Raw genomic sequence first — 23,265 nt, 5'->3', positions numbered from 1 at the left:
ACTTTATAGTGGCCTTCCAATACCTGAGGGAGGCCTACAAGAAAGCTGGGGAGGGACTTCGTAAAAAGTTGTGATAGGACTAGGGACAATGGATATAAACTGGAGAGGGGCAGATTTAGACTGGACATAAGGAGGAATTTCTTCACAATGAGAGTGGTGAGGCACTGGCACAAGATGCCCAGGGAAGCTGCCCCATCCCTGGAGGTGTTCAAGGCCAGGTTGGATGGGGCCTTGGGCAGCCTGATCTAGTGGGAGGTGTCCCTGCCCATGGCAGGGGGTGGGGGGTGGGGGTGGTGGAACTACATGATCTTTAAGGTCCCTTTGAAACCAAACTATTCCATGATTCTGTCTCCAGGGATGGGGGATCCACGACTTCCCTGGGCAACCTGTTCCAGTGCTCACCGCCCTCATTGTGAAGAAATTCTTCCATATATCCAGTCTAACTCTGCCCCTCTCCAGTTTATATCTATCGCCCCTAGTCCTGTCACTACAAGCCTCGGTAAACAGTCCCTCTCCAGCTTTCCTGTAGCTCCTTCGTTTACTGGAAGATCGCTATAAGGTCTCACTGGAGCCTTCTCTTCTGCAGGCTGAACAAACCCAACTCTCTCACCCTGTCCTCCTATGGGAGATGCTCCAGTCCTCCTCTAGACCCGTTCTAACACCTCCATCATCCTCCTCACGCCTTCCCCCCGCCGCAGTCCCCTCCGAGCGCCCCGCTTTACCTGGCCCGGCGGCCACGCTGGCGCGCGCGCTCCCTCCCGCCTTCTGCCGGGGCGGGGCCGCGCGGCGCCATCACCACAGCGACCCGGCGGGCGCGCGCGCGCGCGGCAGGGCGCGGGGGCGGAGCCTCCGCCCCACCCCCTCCCCAGCGGGCGCGGAGGCCGCGCGCGGCGCCATGCTGACCTCGCGCTCGTTCCTGAAGCGCACGCGGGCGGGCGCGGTGGTGAAAGTGGTGCGCGAGCACTACCTGCGTGAGGACATCCCCTGCGGCGCCGCCGCCTGCCGCCTCTGCCCCACTGACCGCGGCCTGCAGGCGCGGCCCAGCGGCGCCCCCAGCGCCCTCTGCCCCGGGCCGCACTACCTCCTGCCCGACACCAACCTTCTCCTCCACCAGGTGAGCGGGTACCGGCAGCGGCGGGCTTCCTCCGCCCAGACACGAGGGCCGGGCGGGACGCCCCGTCTCCAGGTCTGGCCCCCCCTGCCCCTTTAGGAACGTCCCCCTCCTATCTTCATTTATTACCGCTTCCCCCCTCAGGACCAGCCCCCCGCTTCCTTCTCCTTCCTTTTCCCCCCGCTTTCAGGACCGTTTCCCCCCCCCCCCCCTCCCCCCCACACACACAGCTCACACCCCGTTCAGGACTGGTCCCTTTAACTCCGCCCCTCCTCCATTCAGGGCCGGACTCACCCCCTCTGCCCTCCACCTTCAAGACCGACTCCCCCTCTTCCTTCAGCCCCTCCCCCCCCCCCCCCTTTTAAGACTGTCCCCCTTCCCTTTCAGGACCGGACGCCCCCCGTTCAGGATCGATCCCCTCAACCTCCCTCCCACCTCCGGCCCCCCGTCTCCCTTCAGCCCTCCACACTTCAGGACCGCACCCCCCCTCTTAGGACAGGCCCTCCCCGTCCCTCCCGTTGAGGACTGCCTCCCCCGTCCCCGCCGTTCAGCACCAGACCCCCTTCCCACCCCCTTCAGGAGCAGAAAAAACATGGATCTGTTGGAGCAAGCCCAGAGGAGGGCCACAAAATGATCAAAGGCCCAGAACACCTTCCCTGTGAAAAGAGGCTGAGAGAGTTGGAGCTGTTCGGGTTGAATAAGAGAAGGCTCAGAGGAGACCTTATTGCATGATTTCAGTTCTTAAAGGGGGCTTATAAGAAAAATAGGGAAAAGCTTTTTAGTAGGACCTGTAGAAATAGGACAAGGGGTAATGGCTTTAAACTAAAAGAGGGTAGATTCAGACTAGATATAAGGAAGACATTTTTTATGATGGGAGTGGTGGAGCACTGGCACAGGTTGCCCAAAGAGGTGGTAGATGTCTCGTCTCTGGAAGCATTCAAGGTCAGTTTGGATGGGGCTCTAAGCAACCTGATTAAATTGAAGATGTTACTGCTAACTGCAGGGTGGATGCTCTAGATGACCTTCGTGGTCCCTTCCAACCCATTCTGTGATCATCAAGTCCAACTGTTAGCGCAACACCACCATGGCCACTAAACCATGTCCTAAAGTGCTATATCTATATGTTTTTTAAACATCTCCAGGGTGAAGACTCCGTAGCTTCCCTGAACAGCATATTCCAATGTTTCACCACTCTTTCAGTAAAGATTTTTTTTCTAATATCCAATCTAAACCTCCCCTGGTGCAACTTGAGGCCATCTCCTCATCCTAATGAATGGGTCAGCTCTCTGCCATCCTGTAGATATTGAGGAAGCCTTGAGCATCGCCAAGGCCAGCCTGGTTTTAGTCTGTATTCCAGTTTTATGTTTTGCCACCTGAACGGTAGGAGTAGAGAATGTTACTCTTCATTTGTTACGGTCTGATATAAGCCTGTAAATTCAGGCAAGGAATGCCATTAGACTCTGCAGTAGGGATCAGGATCTTCAAGTGGTCACTGAATTTTCTGAAATCTGTATTCTCTTTTTCAGGGATTGTTGTAGGCTTATGTTCTTTATACTGTGATGTTGATTTCAGGTAGAGAATAGAGGCTGCAAAATCATTCCTATACAACTCTGGAAGCATGGGATGAACTTTACTCTGCAGCCCATCACTAACTGTGCAAAGGCTTGGGTCTGAGCAGCACAGACAGTAGAACTCCAGGCTGAGAGGCAGTGAATTCCCAAGCACAATGCCTGACTGGTTTGGGTTTATTTAATTGCTTTTGAATACATCTGTAGAAAGAATAACCCTGGGCAGACATTGGAGACTGGAAGTAATTCATGAATCCTAATGTGAATTCCTCAGGAGAGTGGCATAACACTCAAATGTTTTAGCAGTTACAGATCTGAAAAACTGTAAGTAAAAATTTTCTCCCCAAAACAGGAAGGTAAGGGGTATTTACAGTTACACATAGACTTCTTGGTGTCTCTTGGCAGAGTTTGTATGTACGTACTATAGAGCACTCTGAATGCTTTAAGTATACTGCCATATACTGAAGCTGCAGGGATTAGGAAGTCTTGGTAACAGTAGCTAAAGATTTTACCTAGCAACTGGAACAGGATTGCAACAGTAAGATTTGGCATGGTGTGCAATGATTAATACCGGATTTCTTGCCCTATGAGTGTGGCTCTAAATCTGTTAGGTCACCTAAACATTAGATGCAGAGAAGCTTGGTCTGACGTTGGCTTTAAATCTTTTAGCCATGCCTGCCGCAGCCTTACTACTCTCTTTTTGGAGATGGGTTTGCCCAGTTCCCTGCCATAAGCTTAAGAGGTCAAGCTCACGTTTTTCTCCTGCTGGGAGCATGGATTTTTGGTGTATATTTGTGCCTGTTGCACACTACAGCTAGCAGGAGTTGGCAAAGAGAAGTGCTGATTTTTTTTTTAACAAATTTCCTCAAAAAAAAAAAAAAGTCTCTGAAAAGATGAAGAACAGCTTCAGAATTCCAGTTGAATCTATGGAAATTAAAATTGCTGTGCAACAGCAACAGTTTTGGAGAACTTAAAACTACACATGTACATGTCCGTGTTAGTTGTGTCAGCGTGGTCAGGTGCTAGTTAGGGTTTGCATTGCTTGGAAAGACATATGCCACAGCATTTAAATTATGTTTGATTACTGTCAAATTGTGCTTAGGTATATTTTGCTTGCAAAGATTACAATTCACAAGAACGTCCAAAATTTCTAGTGTATACCTGGCCTTAAATTTGATAGAAGTCCTGAATACATTTGGGATGAATTTGATGGAAGTCAGACTGAGTCTTTATCTTCACTCCAGCAAAATTCAGATCACAAAGAGGATGCAAAATCCTATTTGAACTTTTTGCCCACAAGCTGGAGGAGACAGCTTAATATACTGTTCATTTTCCGAACCATGAGAGATAAAAGGAGAAGTAGTGAAACTCATTATTCGTGTTAGCTTTTCACATGTAAGCCAAATATTTCGAGTCCTGTTATTGGATAAAATTTAACTATTTTGATTCATTTCCATTTTGTTCCTCAGATTGATATTCTTGAAGATCCCGTTATTAAGAATGTCATTGTGCTACAGACAGTCTTACAAGAAGTCAGGAATCGGAGTGCACCAGTGTACAAGCGAATTAGGGACGTGATTCAAAACCCTGAAAAACATTTCTATTCTTTCACCAATGAACATCATAGGTAAGGTGTGGAATAGTGTGTAACAAAGTTGTGTTGATGTCCAGTAAAAGAAATGGGAAAGCAGAACTGCAACATGTGAACTAGGCAAAAAAAATTAGGCTAGGGTGTATAGAACTGTATGCTTGTAAGGAGTCCTGTTGGGAAATATGTTTTCCAGGAGCTTTTCTGGTTTATAATTAATGTAAGCATATCTTTATTATGAAAAAGTTTTTAGGATAACAAATAAAGTTTACAGATGACAGTGTTAACTTGAGCAAGGGAAAAATGCTTTTCCATTTTAATATCCTTTTTAAACTTAAAAAATCTCTTGTTTTGTGACAGGAAGCTCTAAAATATGAAGATGCAGTTATTTTGCATTTATTTGTGCTCACCAAGTTTCCATTACTGCAGTATTGTAGTTCTAGGAGTCTTGAATTCATAGCTCTAACATCTGAATGCTGTCCTCTTCAGTTGTCAGTGAGAAGGTTGCGTTATAAAGTAACACTTCCTTGCTATTTTTCTTGACTCCTTTTTCTCCTGACCCTTCTTCAATGGCCTGTAGGGTTATTTGTACAGCAGTGATTCTTTTAGCTTCACAATCTTGATCTTGTTTGTCTGAAAAAATTTTGTAAGTGTGGATAGATGTTGAGATTTGTTTTGCTTTCTCTGCTCCTCTTTTATTTATATAGAGAAACATACATAGAGCAACAAAAAGGAGAAAGTTCTAATGACCGCAATGACAGAGCCATTCGGGTAGCAGTGAAATGGTACAACGAACACTTGAAAAAAATAGAGGATGGGGAGAAGATCCAAGTTATCTTTTTAACAAACGACAGAGCTAATAAAGAGAAAGCTCTAGAGGAAGGGATAACTGCTTATACTTGTAAGTGAAGTGTCATATATGTTGCATTTATTGCTCAGATACGCAGTCTCAGCAGTGTCTTCGTACCTAAATCCCATGCATCTCTTGCATAATATTTGTGTGTTGCTTTTTTAGGTGAGGAGTATATAAAAAGCTTGACAGCTAATCCCGATCTTGTAGATCGTCTTGCTTGTGTATCTGATGAAGGGGTATGTTCTTTTTTTATAAATTATTTAATCACAAATGGTTTGCAGTATATTATTAGACAACATGTCAGGCCACTAGCATCATTTTAGAAAATTGGGACTCTTGACTTTATTACCATTTTTGCGGTATAACTGACAGCTGAAGAGAAAAAACGAAACATTGCAGCAGTTTTACTGCTGCATGTATGCATGTTAGTGGACAACTTGTTCTTTGTAAAAACCTGTTGCTTTAGATAACTGATATGAAGATGAGAATAAAAACAATTGGTTAAAGAATGTGTATAAATATTAGAAATAATGGAAACAAAATGCAAACTACAGAAGTGTATATTGCACACTGTTTAGGTATTTGGTTTATGTCTGTTATTTGAAAGTTTATCTTAGCTTAAGTTTATAAGAGTTATGTTAATTTGTTGATCAAAAGCATTTTCTATCAAAAGACCTGATTTTTATGGTCAGTTAGGTTGACATCAAATGCGGTGTGCATCTTGAAGATGAGCTACATCCTCTTCTATTTCTTTGTGCTTTGTGTTTATCAGAATTGAGACTTACGTTTTCACGTAAGACTGATACAGCTGGAAACTTACCATCACCAAAAAAGGGAAGGTTAATTTTGTTAGTTAGTTGAAACAGAATGGAGTGAGACATGCAAGAGTGGGAAGTAAGTGGAAGGCTCAGCTGATCTTTTCAGCAGTTAGCTGTAGTTCACTCAGCTTTAACTAATTGTCTGACTGCTTCAGTTTAGTCACAGTAATGTGTTTTCATAGTGTTCCAAAAAGCTTACAGTACATGTTTACACTGTGTGCTGTTCCTTTACTGTGTAATACTATGCTAGTATTTTCCTAATTAAGTGTATGTTGAGTCAGTATGGCGAAACCCATGTAAAAGTGTGCATTATCTTTTTAACTAACTGCAGGCAAACAGGAAAAGAAAAGGAAACATCCACAGATCTGTCACATTTCTGTGTTCTTTATGGTTTTTATGCTTCATTAGAAAAATTGCTGCTTAATAGTAGTTCTTCATTATTGTGCATGCTCATACCCTCATGTAGATAGAGTTTTGGAGTTTGCTTGAGTGTCGCACTCTTGAGCTCGCTTTTGCAGTAGTCATGGATACAAAAGACTTAACATTTGCTTTTTTTTTTTTTTTGTTTTGTTTTGTTTTAAGAAAGAAATAGAAAGTGGAAAAATAATTTTCCCAGAACATATTCCTCTTAGCAAACTGCAGCAAGGAATAAAATCTGGTATTTACCTCCAAGGAACTTTCAGAGCAAGCAGAGAGAATTATCTTGAAGGTACTGTTTGGGTTCATGGAGATGCTGAAGAAAACAAAGAGGTAAATTTTTCATTTTCATTTCGTGCTGTGAACTTCAGGTAGCCTCAGTAATGACTTAATGTAATTCCTTCATGGTGACGTATGTTGTTAAAAAGAAGCGTTATATTATTTTTTCCTCTTTTGAGTGTTTCTGACCCTTTGGATTTGGTTTTGTTTATTTTTATGAATATACAATACTGAAATGTTGACTAGGCTGCTTTTGAAAAAAGAACGGTGTGTTTATAATTATAATCTATGCTTTGATAAAATGAAGCTGAATCTTAGTTAATAGTTTTTCGACTCGAATATAACACTTTTTTTTTTAATTAGTTTGAAATATATGGTAAAAGATAAAGAAACAGGTTTGTAGGAAGGTTTTCATAAGAACTGTGGTGATCCCTCTCGTCATAGCTTTATTTCTCCTGCTATTTTCATGCCTGGTGATGAGTAGATGGATGGGCTGTTTGCCTCCAAGCAGTTACTCTGCTGGATTTGCTGTTGGTACAGTTGTACGTATGCTGTTTGAAAAAAACAGCAGTTGTTTCTTCCCTCCCTGTTTGTAGTGGCAGCTGGAGGTGCTTCTCTGGCTCACCATTTCTTTTATTCCTATCTCCCAGTAGTCTGTGGAGTCCCCTGCCCTGCAGAAAGAGAAGGATTGACTGATTTAAAAAGAAAAAAAAAAGTAGTCTGGGGAAAACAAATTATTTTTATACTGGCTATTGGAATCCTGAAATAGTGTCATCAGTACTGAAAGAAGTCTCGGCAGAAGAAGAAAACGCCTCACAAACATGCCTTAAAATGTTCTTTAGAGCACAGAGCCTGTTACACATGGATACTGTTCTGTTATACTTCTTTGATTTGGGTGTTCCATTACTATCATCATGAATATTTGCATTTTCATTTTCTTTTTCTAAAAAATCCAGATAATTATACAGGGACTGAAACATTTAAACCGAGCAGTTCATGAAGATGTTGTAGCTGTGGAGTTGCTGGCAAAAGATGAATGGGTCGCACCATCCTCAGTGGTCTTGCAGGATGATGGCCAGAATGAAGACGACGTTGAAAGTGAAGAGGAGAAAGAAAACGTGGTATGAGTAAATTATTTTTTACTTAACTTATGTTAAGAGAGAGGTGAAATCTGCAGTACCCTAACAGTATTGTTAGGCTTTAGATTTATACATCCTTCTTATACTGACTCCTAAAAGCTATTTTGAATATGGAAATTATAAAACTTAATTGTAGTCCTGTAGCTGCATTAAATACGTGAATGTTTTTAAGATGAATACTTTCTTTTAATTAATCACAACCAGAAATTCCCACATTACTTAATAAATCTGAAAGTTACTTACTGAGTGGTAATTGGGTAATAATTCAAAGCTATGTACTGGTGGATTTGCTAGAATAGGAACAGATGTTATGTCATGATGTCAGTCAGCTTCTATAGGCAATGCATATGTTTGGAACTGGTTGTAAAATATTCTTTAGCTTTTTGCAGTATTTCTGCTTAACATTAATGTGGTGCACACATGTATACTCTGTCAACAAATATTTGCATTTCTTTAGAAACACCGTCTTTCCACTGAATTCCATGGGAATGTTTTTTTTTAATAGGCGTTGCTTCAGAAAGACAAAGAAACTTACAAAGTAGTCATATCACATAGTGAAAATATTAAAAAGTCCTGCAAAGCACAGGGAGGCATAATTCTGTTTACAAAGCTGTAGTAGAATTTATGGCAGTATAGTGAAACATAATTTGTTACCACCAAGGTTTGAGATACATGCTGTAGTCAAAAATGTTAACATCAGTTCAACCGGTTTTGTGTTTTTAACCTCTGTGTGTTCTGCCAGCTGAAGGCTTCTGTTAACAAGGACATGCTGAGACCTACAGGAAAAGTGGTGGGCATTATAAAACGAAACTGGAGGCCGTTTTGTGGCATGCTTTCCAAATCACAGATCAAAGAGGTAAGGAAATAATCAAGTTAAGTGCAGCTTTTTTTTCCCCCTTAATTAGAAATTATTTATTCCTTTTTCTGGTGGTTAATAGGCAAGGCGCCATTTGTTTACGCCAGCTGATCGCAGAATTCCTCGCATTCGAATAGAAACGAGACAAGCAGAAACATTGGAAGGACAAAGGATAATTGTTGCTATTGATGGTTGGCCCAGGAATTCCAGATATCCTAATGTAAGTTTGTTTTCTTCTGAATTTCTATCTATCCAATTTTTACGTGTTTATTAGGTAAGATGTTTATTATCTGCAACACTTACTAACTTCAAAAAGCATTGATGTGAATTTTAAGTTCTCGGACTGCCATTTTTGATGGTGCAACTCAAGGAAGTCCTCAAATGATTTAGTTTATTCCTACCACCAAAATCCAAGTGTGGGTTATCATACTTCATAAACTTCATCCTCAGGTTCTTCAGTGAACATATATGAGCTGACTAAGGTGTTTTATTTAGGCTAACTAGGGACTGCCTTGTTCAGTCTGGGTTCTAGAAATGGGAACCTTCACTGTGGCTTTACTCATTCACACACTGGTCATTGTCCTGGCAAGTAGTTTCAAACATATTGGCCAAATTCAGTTACATTGCAGTTGGGGCAGAGTTATTGGTGGTTAAGTTCTTAGAAGCTCTTTGTAAATAAACAAGAGGGTATAAGAGAAATTGAGGACACTAGTTGCAGTCTGTGTTGAACACTAACTAGGTTTTGAAGAGGCTTCTGTTGCTTTGTGTAGGAACGCGTAGCTTGTAATGGATGAGAGCACAGCTGTCTCACTCAAATTGAGAGAAATTATAGAATCTTGGACTATATGGAAGGACTGTTAAGACAAAGGGCAGCATTATAGAGGATGAGAGACATGAGAAAAGAAGTACAGTTAATGTGGTGTTAGAGAGTGGGATGTGGCAAACCCAAACCCACAGAGAAATTAGACCTCATTAGTTTTGCTGCTTATGCAGCAATGTTTTTCTTTCCTTCAAAACTGAAATGCTATGTTTACAGTTTAAAAGGGAGAGCATTTATTGCCATTCTAGGAAATGAGGGGGAAGTACAAAGTTCAGACTTATTGAATCAGTTAAATATTTGAAATTAAATTTCTCGCATAAAGTTGAGAGGGCTAATTGGTGAAGGGAAGATTACTCATTACTTCTATATAGTTTAATATACTAATAACCTATGATATAATGGTCTCAAATACTTACGGGCAAACAATATTGCTCGATGTGCATGTGTATATATTTTTATGTATATTGTTTTAGGGTCATTTTGTAAAGAACTTGGGAAATGCTGGAGATAAAGAGACAGAGACAGAAGTTCTTCTGCTTGAACATGATGTTCCTCATCAGCCTTTTTCACAGAGTGTCCTTAGTTTCCTACCAAAAATGCCATGGAGCATTACAGAACAGGTAATAATTTTTAAATTGTGATAATTACTGTGCCTCCTCCTTCAAATCAAACTGCGACATTCTTGAGTATCACAGTGCACTGAAACTAGAGGAAGAATGGTGTCCAAACCCATTTTGTCTTATGGTGGACTTTCAGCTGGATTTCCTATGGAAAAAAGGTCTCTGCAAGTTTTGCTTTTACCTAAAACTGTGTTCCGGATAGACATCTTCAGTAAAATAACATACGACAGGTTTCAATAAAAAACAAAAATATAAAAAAAAATTGACAAAGGAGAGAATACAATTCACTTAATTGTAAGATCATCCCTAAGTTTTTCATATTCCTAAATAGCTTTGTAAGCAAATGTTGCAGCCTGTGTCATTGCTAAAATAATCTGAGGAGAGGAGACTTTAATATATCCTGCTATAATCCAGCAAAGTAATTAGAGAAAGAGGAACTGGTGTTTCCAGAAGTGCTCATTTTAAATGCCATTAGTGAAATTCATGTTCACCTTGTAGCTTAAATATGGGTAATGGTTGCTTTAGAATATAAGGGAAAGTGTCATCAGGGAACAAGTTGAGCATGACATGAGTGGTTTTTTTGGGCTGAGTTATGATTTTTTCTATTTTGTGTTGGGCTGGGCTGAATGTTTACACATTTTGTATATTTAATTTTTTTGAGGGCTACTTTTATTATAATTTATTACCTACTTCTGTACTGAAGCCAGTATCTTTGTGTAAGTTTTAGCTGTCTAAATATCAGTTGTCTGGTCTGATACTGATCTGAGATTTATTTGTAGCCATCATACAAAGGTAGATACTTCTGAAATGTGCAGATCTTTAAACTGTCTAGACATCCAAGCCTTAGATAGCTGAAGTTAGTTGTGAGGAGCCATATCCTAAACAATTTGTCAAGCTGGACATCACTCAAAATTTCACTTAAAAAAAAAAATCTTGATTCCTTGTTGTGCTAATTCTGAGATCATGAAAAGATCTTGACTTTATTGTATTTCTCCTCCTATCTGCTCTAGAATAGAAAATTTTTCAGTACTTGATCATACTCTTAGTTTTTCTGTCACTGTAGTTTCTGCATATCTGTTTTGTTCTTTTAAATAAATAGTACTGCAAATTTTGTCCTAGGACAAAGAGAATCCACTCTGAAAGTACTTGGTTGCTTTGGAAAATCTTATGGAAAGTGCCTTTCTCAAATGATCATTTTTACCTTAATATGGAAAATATTCTTGAAAATAATTTTATTTTTATTTTTAATTTTAGGATATGAAATACCGGGAAGACTTAAGGCATCTGTGTGTTTGTAGTGTTGATCCTCCTGGCTGTACGGATATTGATGATGCATTACATTGCAGAGAATTAGAAAATGGAAATACAGAGGTATCGTTTCTTTTTTTTCCTGTTCTTTTAAATCAAGGCAGTCATTTATTTATTTACTTCTTCCTTTATTTTACAAAACATGCAGTAGTGGTAACAGTAAATTACATGAGCAAAGCTCCAGATCTGTTGTAAAAGGAATAAATGCTGTTCACAAAACTGTAAGATGGTAAAAATGAAAGGGAGTTGATTTGCATTACATCAGTGTCAGAAGTGGGAATTTAATGTCATCTACATTCAGGCAGTTTTTTTGCTTTTTTGGCATGGGAAATTATTAGAATATATTTATTGCTTTAGCTAAGTATAAACGTGGATATCTACATCTAGGGAAAGGAACTATCAGTAGAAAAGGTGAAGGTATTGCTGTAGTGCCTAGTATATTATTATTTTTTAAACAACAAAAAAAACCCCAACCAAGAACATGTAAAAGCTGCAGACATAACAGCAGCTCTCTCCCCCTTTACATCTGATTTAATCAGATTTTATTCATTGCAAGTTACTGCAATAGCAGAATGTGCTAAAATAGGTCTAGCAAACAGAAAAGCAAGACTAAATTTGCAGTGAGCCTTGAAGAAAATTAAAGAGGCTATTTGAACTGCCAGGCATTGATAATGACTGTATCTGTCCACTAAATGTACACATGCCCTTATTTTGCATAATTGCTGCAACTCTTCTTTTTTTACTATCAGTATGATAGGTTTTAACTGCTTCTATTACTACATACAGTAGCTGCTGAATGGAACCGAGAATGGGGAAATTGAGTTGTAAATAAAAACTTGAAAAAGTTGCTTTCATGTTCATAAGATGCACAATGTACTTGGATTTTAGGTTGGTGTACATATTGCGGACGTCAGCCATTTTATTCGCCCGGGAAATGCTTTGGATGAGGAGTCGGCAAAAAGAGGAACAACAGTATATCTCTGTGAAAAAGTAAATGTTTTCTGTATGAAAAGCTTTTCATACAACCAAGTGGTTCGATTTTTCATTGCTTCTCTCTTTTAATTCTTGGGAGTAGAAACACTATCCCTAAATGAAGGGGGCCGGGGGGGGGGGGGCCGGGGGGTGGGGGGGGGGGGCCGGGAGGGAGGGTTTAGACTGCACTTAATTTCCCTCAGACTATCAAAATGAAGGTGCATTCTGTCATTTAGAACGCACAGCACAAGGGAGAAATATTTTTTTCTTTTAAAATTCATTATCTGGAGAATATCCCTTTCAACACCTGTTGGAAGCTTTAATACTGTGTAATTCTACAATTGGACTCCTGTTGTAATTTCAATCTGAAATTGCAGAAATGGCCTGGTTTTGCATTTTCCATTGCTTTTTCTTGTGATAGCTAAATGTTGTTTCCTATGATTTGTATTTATTACAACTCTACACTTAGTCCTGTTTAACTTATTTCGTACAGACCACAATTTCTTTTCAGAAATAGCCCAGTAATTAGAATGGATCTTGGAATGAATTTCCTCTGAAGTAGCTTACTTTTCTTTCAGAAATCTGAGAAAAAAACCCTAATATTATCAGCAAAAAACTAAAGTAACTATTATTTTCAAGCTTTTAGCATATTAAAAATCAGGAAAGTAAAATACATGCTTGTAACTAGTCATGATTTTTATTCTTTGCTTTGCAGAGGATCGATATGGTTCCAGAGTTACTTAGTTCCAATTTATGCTCCCTGAGATCTAATGTGGACAGGTATATGCATGTGTTTGATACTTCGATCCTGACAAGAAACGGTGTGTTTCAATGTGTATTTGAAGAGATTTCCCCTTCTTCTCCCTCTCTAGGCTTGCATTTTCGTGTATATGGGAGATGAACCATAAGGCTGAAATTCTAAAAACGAGATTTACGAAAAGTATTATTAATTCCAAGGTTAGTCAAGTAAATATTATTATACTTCTGAAAAAAAAATGGAGACCTTTTTATAAAAAGTGACCAACAGACTTTATAATAAAGTTTTCCTTCTGTTTATTGATTTATATTTTCATAGAACTAGAAAATGATGGTTAAATCCTGAAAATGTTTGATTCTCTTGTATTCTTTTAAACCTCTAAGGCTGCAGTGGGTTTTGTGCAGTTCTTTTCTTATGATATTTCATTTTAAAATAATAAATATCTTTAGATATATTGGACACGGTTGGTATGTACTAGCTAGTTAAATTCAGTGGACTCTGTAGGTGTTTAATAGATTTCTGAAGATTAGACCTCTAGCGTACAAAATACATCGTTGATCAGCAAAAAACCACTGTAAATACTTGGTGTTTCCTCATTTCCTGCATGGATCTGTCTTGTTTTCTCCATTATCCTTGCAGAATTACGTGCACTTAGGTGCCAAATGTAAAGCTTTGTATTATTTTGAACTAACTTTGGTAGCAAACTGCAATTTCTGCAAGACAGAACTATGTTTTTCTTTTCAGTAGTCAGTATGTGTCATAATGTCTTTTTTGTGTTGTGTTTTTTTCTTTTTTTTTAAACATTTTCAAGGCTTCTCTTACCTATGCTGAAGCACAGATGAGAATTGATTCAGCAACTATGAATGATGATATTACTACAAGCCTACGTGGACTAAACAAATTGGCAAAAATTCTGAAGAAGAAAAGAATTGATAATGGGTAAGTTGTGGAGTGTCTCTGTTAACCTTTTCCCTGTCTTCTAGATATTTTTTTTCTGTCAAAGTGCATAATGGTCCTCTGTGCCCATCTTTCCAGCAAAAATCTTTTGAAAGAGAAGTATTTTGCCATTTTGCTTTGCGTAAAAACACCTATACCTACTACCCCAAAACTATGAAGTTTGCATGTTAACACTTCCTTCACAAGATCCATCAGTATCCATCTCTGACAGTTATTGTAAAAACACAACCAGAGGAATAGCATTTGAAATTTTAGGAGGTGGTATTGGTGTGTGTCAGCATAATAATTTCTGCTGATTTGAACATTAATTCCATGATTTTTTTACTTCCTGCTAATTTTTTAAATTTCTGCTGATTTTAAATATTTTCATGATAAGCTCAGGTGCTATGTACAGGCTTGCAACTCAGCTGCTTTGTCTGCTGTGCTGTAATTTGTTAATACTACTTACCTCTCTTCCAGAGCCTTGACTCTTTCCTCACCAGAAGTTCGTTTTCACATGGACAGTGAAACTCATGATCCTATTGATCTGCAGACTAAGGAGCTCAAGTATGTTTTTTGTTTTCCTCAGTTAGTTAATTCAGGGCATGGATGGAATTAAAGGCATTTACGATATTTACTTAATAAGGTACAGCGTTCATATAACAGTTCAGGACAAACAGTATTATGGAATTATTTGTATTGGGTGGTATCTTTTAAAAATCACATAGTCCAGCCCCACTGCTGTGGGCAGGGACATCTTTCGGTAGATCGAGTTGCTCTGCTCAAAGCCCCATCCAACCTGACCTCAAGCACTTTCAGCCATGGGGCATCCACAGATTTTCTAGGCAAGCTGATCCTTGACAAGAGAATTCCTCTGTATTTTACTACACTATTTATGAAGCAAGTTTTGAACTGCATGCTTCATATGTGAACGTAAAGCTTTACTACTGATTTAATGAAGCATTAAGGTCCAAACTTTCAGTGGCTTCTGCGTGATCCTCTTCTACAGGTATTAAGAAGAGAAAATAGAACTTTAACTTATGGATTACTGAAATCTTAAAGACAACAGAGCAGTTACTGCATATGTGCAGTGATACAGACAATCTTACAGAGGAGTTCTAGAAACAGAGCTACTGATTGAATTTCTGAAGCTTGATACTTTCTCTTGTAATGCTGTGTACTTTCTGTGCTAAAATCTACACTGTCACAACTTCAGTGTGCAGTGTAGTGCTCTCAAACTTCATACGCGCAATATTTGAAGAGTAATCTTAGGAAGAAATCAAGAGGCTTATCTGTTGGTCTTCTGGGGTATTTTAAAGAACACTTTAATATAATTTGTTATTTTAGCGTATTTTAGGGGTTTTTTTTCTTCTGGCTTAGTATTTGAAACTTAGTAAATAATTGCTGTGATTTTAGTTTCAAAAATATTTGCCCACTTCTATAAATGTTCAAACCTAGTAGCTAGTATTATAGAATATTGTTAGGGTAGTGGAATGTTTCTTCATTAGGCAGTCAGAGTAAATGTTTGATATAATGCTTTTGTAACAATGTAAAATCTTTTATGTTGATAGAGAAACAAATTCAATGGTTGAAGAGTTTATGTTGCTTGCGAATGTCTCAGTAGCACAAAAAATTTATGATGAGTTCCCAGAGTTTGCCTTGCTCAGGAAACATCCTGCTCCTCCCCCGTCAAATTATGACATCCTTGTGAAAGCTGCGAAGTCCAAGGCAAGTTTTTACCATGCTAATTAAATGAGTTAATTACAAAAAGCTTTGTTTTCTCTCTGGTTTGTGACTTACCCAAGAATAAGGGTTGGAAAGCAGTATTTTGAAAGTGTATCAGCTACACTTTGAAGTTGCTGGCAGTTGGAGCAAGATATCTGCACCTTTAGATGAAAGCAAGAATCTTGTGCTTTTTCTAAACCCTTTGTTAGGTCAAGAAAGCAAATAATTTTAAGTCTTTTGTATTGTAATTCTTGTGTGCTGTGAATGTTTCTACTCTCCGAGTCACATGATTTATGAGCCAGTTTTGGATCACATACATTATTAATGTACCTAAAAATTGGTCAGTCGCATCAAATAACATCTCTGTTACGGTCAGGTGTTCACTTGTCTTTATGCAGTTTCCATCCTCTCCTTGGTTCAGCTAGAGGTTAGTTTAGCCTGAAACAAGTCTGATGAAAGTCTAAAATGTGATTTTTCCAGTTTTAGGATGTTTTATTTGAGCTAAACTTTCAAATTAAACTTTTAGTGGTATTCATATTTCCTTTCCATTCAACTGCCCCTCCCCTTTCTTTTCATATGTGTTCATATTTCTTTGCCCTGCAATTTCCCACCCTCTTTTTTTTTGTCAACAAGAGAGAAGCTTCCAGATTCTATCAGTATAAGATTAATAGATAAGCCCAAACCCAGCCCATATTATAATTTTCCACTGCTATAAAATTTCAATAATGATAATTATTTCATTTGTACTACGAAAAATATTTTTAAGGTACTGTTTTATTGGAAAGCTAAATTCCTGAGCATATACAAACATACTTTTAATAAACCAAAGTGGCTTTTCACTACTCTTAACAGAACCATCAAAATTCAATATCAATATTCTATATTTTTGTTATACTTTTAAAAAAAATATATAATTATTTTACCATAGTCCGGGCATAATATGATCTCTAGATTATATTTTGTTGTCAGTGGTATACATGAAGGAGAGGAAAAAATCAATTGATGTTGTGATGAACCTTTTTTCACACTACCTGAATTTTTATCAGGGAACACTGACAAACAGGGAACAAACTTATTGTCATACAGTACTAGTTTTAGAAATCACTTTCCCAAGTTTAATTTTGTGGAGGAAATACTGAAAGATTGATTACTGCTTACATTAAGCTTGGATGAGAATTTTTGTGTGGCATAAATGCTTTTTTGTTTTCTTATCCCTTCTGGTTTATTATACAAGAGATGGAAATATCAAACCAAAGGAAATAAAAAATGTGCTAATATTAGCATGAAGAGTTTCTTAGCTGTGAATAGATGCCTTTTCTGAATTCCTAGGCTACTGACTTAGCTTTTCATTGTTTGCAAAGCATTAGTAATAAAGATGGAAGGATCTGTGCATGGGTGGATTTTATTTTTTTTCTTGTAATAGTGGTATTCCATTAGATTATTAGGTGTGATATCTACCATTTGCTAAGATTAGCATGGACGTAGCTGTTGTATTTCTGCTTATAATCTGTTAAAATTTGCTATTAATACCTGACCTTTTTGTATTTTTTTTTTTATCTTGTCCTTCCAGAATTTGGAAATTAAGACAGATTCAGCAAAGGCTTTAGCTGAATCATTAGACATGGCTGAATCTCCTACATTCCCCTATCTAAATACACTGCTGCGAATTTTGGCCACTCGCTGCATGATGCAAGCTGTTTATTTCTGCTCTGGAATGGATAATGATTTTCATCACTATGGTTTAGCCTCACCTATTTATACCCACTTTACCTCACCCATTAGAAGGTATCTTTTACTTTACAGAAGTTTCAGAAAACAAAAAGTGATTTACTTGCAAAGAAATTCTATTTTAAATATTGGTATTGTCTATTTAAAACAAAATATCGCTTATGTTCAGCTTTAGATTTCAGTTGAAACAGCAGTGGCTTTACATGGTGATCCATCTGCATGTTAAGCTCCTACATTCGCTGTCTGTGGCTCCTAAGGTGTGATAATTTTTTTTTTAAAAGACTCAGAAATAAGAGGAAATAGATCCTTAATGCATAACTCTGGCATAGAAATGCACTTTGGGATCAGTTAGTATTACAAAGTCAACCAGAGACTGAGGCAGAATTTGGCCAGTCATTTTTCAGGTGGAAGCTGTGTTTAAATTTTGAGGAATTTTACATAAAAAGCATTGCTTGTTAGAGAGTTGCTGCTGTAGCTGTTGCATTGTAATAAAATCATACCTTTTTTTTCTTTTAACCAAGTATCCAAGTTTTGAGGAAATGCTTATCATCATATTTTCCTCCTTAGAAACATTTCAAGTGAAATCTTAGAAAACAGTACAGTTCATTCTGGCTCTGCAGTGTATCTTTGGTCAGCAAAGACAATGATCTTGAATTGATAGAGGGACTTACCGGCAGACTGTCATAATTACAAAACCTTTTTCACCTATATGATTTATAAAAACAGAATTATATTTAGAAACTTACTTTTTTAAAAGAAGATACGAGTTTAGATGTCACTGATCATTTAATCTAATCTTTGCAGGTATGCTGACATTATTGTACATCGACTTTTGGCAGTGGCCATAGGAGCAGACTGTACTTACCCAGAACTTACAGATAAGCATAAACTAGCAGATGTATGTAAAAATCTCAATTACCGACATAAAATGGCCCAATATGCACAAAGAGCATCCGTTGCATTCCATACACAGGTGAGTAGTTCTGAGATGGGAGGCTTAAGTAGGGACAATTCATGTTGATGTTAAAGGAAGGGAGGGAACATTGAGTTGTAGCAATCAAGTTATGCTTTCTAGAGTGAAAACAAGCAAGCCTACAGGAGTGATTAAGGATGAGGGCTGCTTCTTTGAGGAAAGGCTTCTGAAAAATTTAGAATAATGGCATCTTGAGGATTCTTTTTACTTTGAGTCTTTTATAAATATGATGAATGCTTAATATTAATGTTATAAACAGCTTATGGAATTTTTCTAACCTGCTTTCAATATATGATGTGTAATTATCACTAAGTATGGATTTGTATTTGAATGGTTTTATTTTCTAAGCCAGTACATTTGTAATCCAAAAGAGAAAGTTCTAGTGCTTTTTTTTCTTATTCGTGTATTCTACTTTTGTTATAGCTGTTCTTCAAAAGCAAAGGAGTAGTGAATGAAGATGCGTATATATTATTTGTAAGAAAAAATGCAATTGTGGTTTTGATTCCCAAGTATGGGTTAGAAGGAACAGTCTTCTTTGAAGAAAAAGATAAACCAACACCAAAACTGGATTACAACAATGAGGTATGTTTTATAAGGTTTGTTCTTAACTACCTGTATTTTTTCATTTGGTAAGTGAACACAATTACTCCAATCTATTCTAGTTGAATTTTGAAGGCTTAGAGAGGCTTTTCTAAATGCACGTTTATTAACCTGTAGTAGTAGTGCCACTATAGTCTTGATAAGTTTCAATAAAGAGTTTCTGACAGGAATTGGTTACTCTAATATATGCTACTAATATCTAATTATCTGATACTGTATATACAAATACTGCAAAAATGTATGTATCACATAGGACACTGAACATTTAGGACAGTAATTTGTGGTGTTTGGGTTTTTTTTTTTTACATTAATAACTTCCTGAAAAAATATTTTATTTGTATAAAACCATAAGACATTGTTAAGCAGTGAGTATTTACACAAAATTTGAACTTTCAGGTACCATCACTTACTGTGGAAGACACAACATTGCATGTATTTGATAAAGTTAAAGTGAACGTTATGTTAGATGCTTCCAACATCCAGCATCAGAAAATTCGGATGGTGTTGGTAGAACCAAAGGTAAGGCACAAGATTTGTGATTCATAGCAGTACATTACCCTTCAGTAATCTTAAAAAATAAGCATATAGTAAAATTGAGATTTAACCTAACAGAAAAAAATGATTTAGCAGCAGATTGTAGAGATTGCTTCATATCTGCTCTCAATAAAACAGGTCTGCTGTCACTGGCTGCTGAAAACAATAAAGGGCTCTAAATTAAATTTCCCTTCTGGGCCCATCAGGGTTATTTCCACTGATGGGAAAGATGATGATTTGCTGAAGTAATATCTTTTGAATTTCATGGTTCTGTAATCAAATCTCCTTTTTGAAAATCTGCCAAAACTCAGTAGGATCTTCTCTTGGCTCCAGTAAATTATTGTGTAACTGGTGGGTGGCTCAGAAGGAAACTATAATTGCTGGCTGTAAATGGCAATCCTTTCTTATATAACTTCCACAATACAAAAATCCTCTCCTGATAATGTTGAGAGAACTGTAACATTCTAATAACTGTGTCTCTGGTCTTAAGGCTTTTCGGTTCTGTCTGCTTAGTGCCTCTGGGACACTGGGCTTTTCACCTAGTCTTGCACCTCAGGCCTGCTCAGTACTTTTTGTGCCTTTACAAGGTTGTGTACTTTCATTAAGTTACATGTGGGTTTCTTTGGCAAACAGATGGTTGCAGTAATTGAGTAATGGAGGAAAAATAAAGCCCCAAATAAGTAATAAGTCCTTGTGGTTTATACAGTGAAACATTTTATTTTTTTTCTGAGAAATCAGTTCCAAACACGTGTAAATATTTCTTTCTTTGGGCTGCTGTATTAGCTTGACTTGAAGGCAACATTGATAATTCCAAAGAGTGGTGATAGATACAGAAATTTGTAGTAGAAAGAAATCTTGCATCCTGCTGCGCGTTAAGACACTACTAAGCTGCCTGCTGCCGGCACTCAGCATTGTTTGTCAGAGCTGCTGCTGTGGGCACAACTTGGTAATGCTCCTGTTGCAATGACTCCAGTCCACTAGAATACTTTGTTCCATGAAAACAGACATAAAATAAAGCTAATGCCAGCAGCTTTCCCCACCCCCACATCTGCTTTTTGTACTGATTTCTGTGAAGATCCTTGCTCTGCAACGAAGCCAATGCTGTGATTTTAGCTTATCCTTTGATACAGGAACGACCATACTGGATAATCCAAACTATTCTGTCATCCTGAAAATGAGCTACCACTCCTTGCTCCTAAAGAACAAGCATAGGAGTGATGAGATGTGCACAGTGATCATTCCCTTTGTGTCTATGCAAAGCTTGCAGCAATTTACAACTTCAACCCTGCCTCACACAGAGATACACATCTTTTGTGTTCAGTAGAGGAGTCTTGTTCTGTGACTTTGTTTAGTCACTTTTTTCCCAGCTTACACTTCTGACTCCCACAATATCTTGTAACAGTAAGCTCCACCACTTGCTATGTATGAAAAAGTACTTAACCTTTCACTTATTTCAAGCCTGATGCCTAATACTGTTACTTGATGACATCCTGCATTTCCTACCCTGTGAAAAATTTTATTCCTCTTTACCATTCCCATACCATTCCATTCTATGTACTTCTGTTATCCATTATGTTAGCTCCTGCTTTATTGGAAGCTTATTTTCTATATCTGATCTTCCTTGTCACATTTATGTTTCTGTAGTTCCATTTTATGTATTTTTGAGCTAGGAGGAACAGAAGCACATGCATGACTCTGGATATAAGCACATCATAGATACATTCAGGGCCACCTTGTCTGTGCTCTCTGGTGTTACTTTCTTTCCACTAGCCAGACCAGTTTATAGCAGTGAGTTTATATGCACCAACAGTTGCTTGCTGAGAGTTTTTACACTTGCTTTTAGAGGTCTTTGATGGACAGTGTCTAGTCCTGGCACTGTTAATACCCTCTTAACCGGTCTGTTCTAAACCTTTTTTTAATGATGGTCATCTGTAACAGTTTTCTTGATGTTGGTCTTAATTTTCTTCAGTGCTTCAAATACATTTTGATTACTTGTTATTCATGCCCGTTTTATTATCATCAGGGTATGCATTGATGGAGGAGCAAGGCAGAATTCCCTGCCTCTCACACTCTTAAAAGAATTTTTATTACTCTTCCTCAGTCTTTTTGGCTTGCCCTTTTATTTTAATTTTGCACTTATTTTGTAAAAGGTCTGTATGAGTAAGCTCAGGTTTTATCAGTACAGTGTAAGCTAAACTTCAAGTTTAAAATGTTTTGACTTCAATTCTTTTCTTACTGTAGATACCGGGAACTGATGGATCTGCAACTCTGTCTACAGAGACAAGCAGCAAGAATGAACCAGAGAAAAAGAAAAAGAAGCTATGAAAATAGCTGGATGTAAAAGTTAACAGGAAGTCACATATGAGTTATTTGTATTTACATTTTTTCCCTATGGGCAAACTGCTACAAACGGATTTTGTTTACTTTTACATATACATTTTAATAAGCTGTAAAACTTGACTTTTAAAAAATCTTTTTATGAATATATATTTGCAGGAAAGCAGTTTTAAAATCATGTCTGTCTACAGTTTTGTCTTGTGAGTCCAAATAAATGACTCTACAAAAGGAAGGAATAGTCATTGTAGTGCTTTATTCTTAACAGCCTTAAGACCATTCTAGAGCCTGACAAGAGTGTGTCTCTTCAGTGCATTCTCTTTAGTAGGTCAGGGCTGAAAGAAGTCACTGTGCTTGTTACTGGTCTGAAGTGCTATATGGAAAGATGAAATTCCCCAGAGGGAAAGTTCTCTCTCACACCAGATTAGCAAATTTATGCCAATCTGTACTTATGCACAGGACATGCAGATGGAGAGAGAAATCATACCCTAAAAGTGCAGGTTTTGTTTTAGATCTTAAGGCAATTTAAAAATCATCGCTCAGCCCCTGATGAAGGGGGAATGGAAAACATCAGCGATATTTGTGTTGCACAGAAATCTACATGTAATCTACTACAGGTTTCATGGTAATGATTCAAAAAAACCCAAAAACAACTCTCAACATTTTGTGCCTGGAACTGCATTGCTACAGTCAAGCTGCAGCACCTGGCAGTGTAATCATAAAACATGGTTTATGTGCTGTGAGGACTGAAGTAATTTTAAGCGCACTTGTAGACTCAGTGCTGAACCCCCACCTCAGGGCCTTCAAGGTGGTTGCTACTGAACTCTCAAAGTTCATTTCAGTAAAACTGTCCTCCAAAGAGCCTGGGATTATAACAGTTTTCAGAGATGGTTTCTGCTGATGACAAATCCTCTCTCTTGAAGCCAAGACAGTTCTTGCTCAGATCTTTCAAGAGAGTTCACAGCTCTCAAACTAATGTACCAGTTGTTTACTCCTCAGGGGCTTCTTTGGGTAATCACTGGGTCACAGTTGATCAAGATGGGGTTGTCACTTGGCCATACCCTGTGTGCTGTCACTGAGCAGATGGATAAAGTAAGTACATGTTCTTCTAAAAAAAACGTGTTGAACTGGCCACAACAGAGGAAACCCACACCCCATCACTGAGACATTTGAATCCTGTCACCACTATTCTAAAAGTCTCCAGAAACATTAAAATGTAGTTTCAAGAAGGCTGTGTAGAACGCTGGATCCAACACTGGTGCTGCACTTTTAATCCAGCATTGTATTTTTAAGCCGCTGAAACCAGTTTTTAACTGTATGCATGAGAGG

The 23,265-nt window shown here is 38.1% G+C and overlaps 2 protein-coding genes across 5 annotated transcripts in view; one reads left to right on the top strand and one right to left on the bottom strand.

Moving 5' to 3' along the window:
• Positions 1 to 853, bottom strand: part of PIBF1 (progesterone immunomodulatory binding factor 1) — a 115,581-nt gene extending 114,728 nt beyond the window's left edge. For all 4 annotated transcript variants that reach the window (XM_054056942.1, XM_054056940.1, XM_054056944.1 and 1 more), the window contains exon 1: positions 723 to 853. The gene's annotated coding sequence lies outside the window, so the exon portion shown is untranslated. The remainder of the gene's footprint in view (positions 1 to 722) is intronic.
• DIS3 (DIS3 homolog, exosome endoribonuclease and 3'-5' exoribonuclease) lies at positions 837 to 22,161 on the top strand. Its single transcript, XM_054056939.1, has 21 exons — positions 837 to 1,114; positions 4,149 to 4,306; positions 4,975 to 5,168; positions 5,283 to 5,356; positions 6,521 to 6,688; positions 7,591 to 7,755; positions 8,516 to 8,629; positions 8,712 to 8,849; positions 9,923 to 10,069; positions 11,324 to 11,440; positions 12,266 to 12,367; positions 13,065 to 13,129; positions 13,222 to 13,306; positions 13,918 to 14,045; positions 14,523 to 14,609; positions 15,614 to 15,770; positions 17,338 to 17,552; positions 18,300 to 18,468; positions 18,892 to 19,050; positions 19,465 to 19,587; positions 21,844 to 22,161. Exons 1-21 carry the CDS (start codon positions 896 to 898, stop codon positions 21,925 to 21,927), a joined length of 2,868 nt encoding a protein of 955 aa, XP_053912914.1. The 5' UTR covers positions 837 to 895; the 3' UTR covers positions 21,928 to 22,161.
• The last annotated feature ends 1,104 nt before the right edge of the window (positions 22,162 to 23,265 follow it).

This window comes from Cuculus canorus, chromosome 1 (genome assembly GCF_017976375.1).
Source record: "Cuculus canorus isolate bCucCan1 chromosome 1, bCucCan1.pri, whole genome shotgun sequence".
Classification (NCBI taxonomy): domain Eukaryota; kingdom Metazoa; phylum Chordata; class Aves; order Cuculiformes; family Cuculidae; genus Cuculus; species Cuculus canorus.
This window is presented reverse-complemented; position numbering and strand designations above follow the sequence as displayed.

Coding starts and splice junctions, on each gene's coding strand:
- DIS3 (XM_054056939.1), top strand. CDS start 896: ATGCTGACCTCGCGCTCGTTCCTGAAGCGCACGCGGGCGGGCGCGGTG. Junction 13,307..13,917: donor AAAGTATTATTAATTCCAAG/GTTAGTCAAGTA, acceptor AACATTTTCAAG/GCTTCTCTTACCTATGCTGA. Junction 15,771..17,337: donor TGAAAGCTGCGAAGTCCAAG/GCAAGTTTTTAC, acceptor TTGTCCTTCCAG/AATTTGGAAATTAAGACAGA.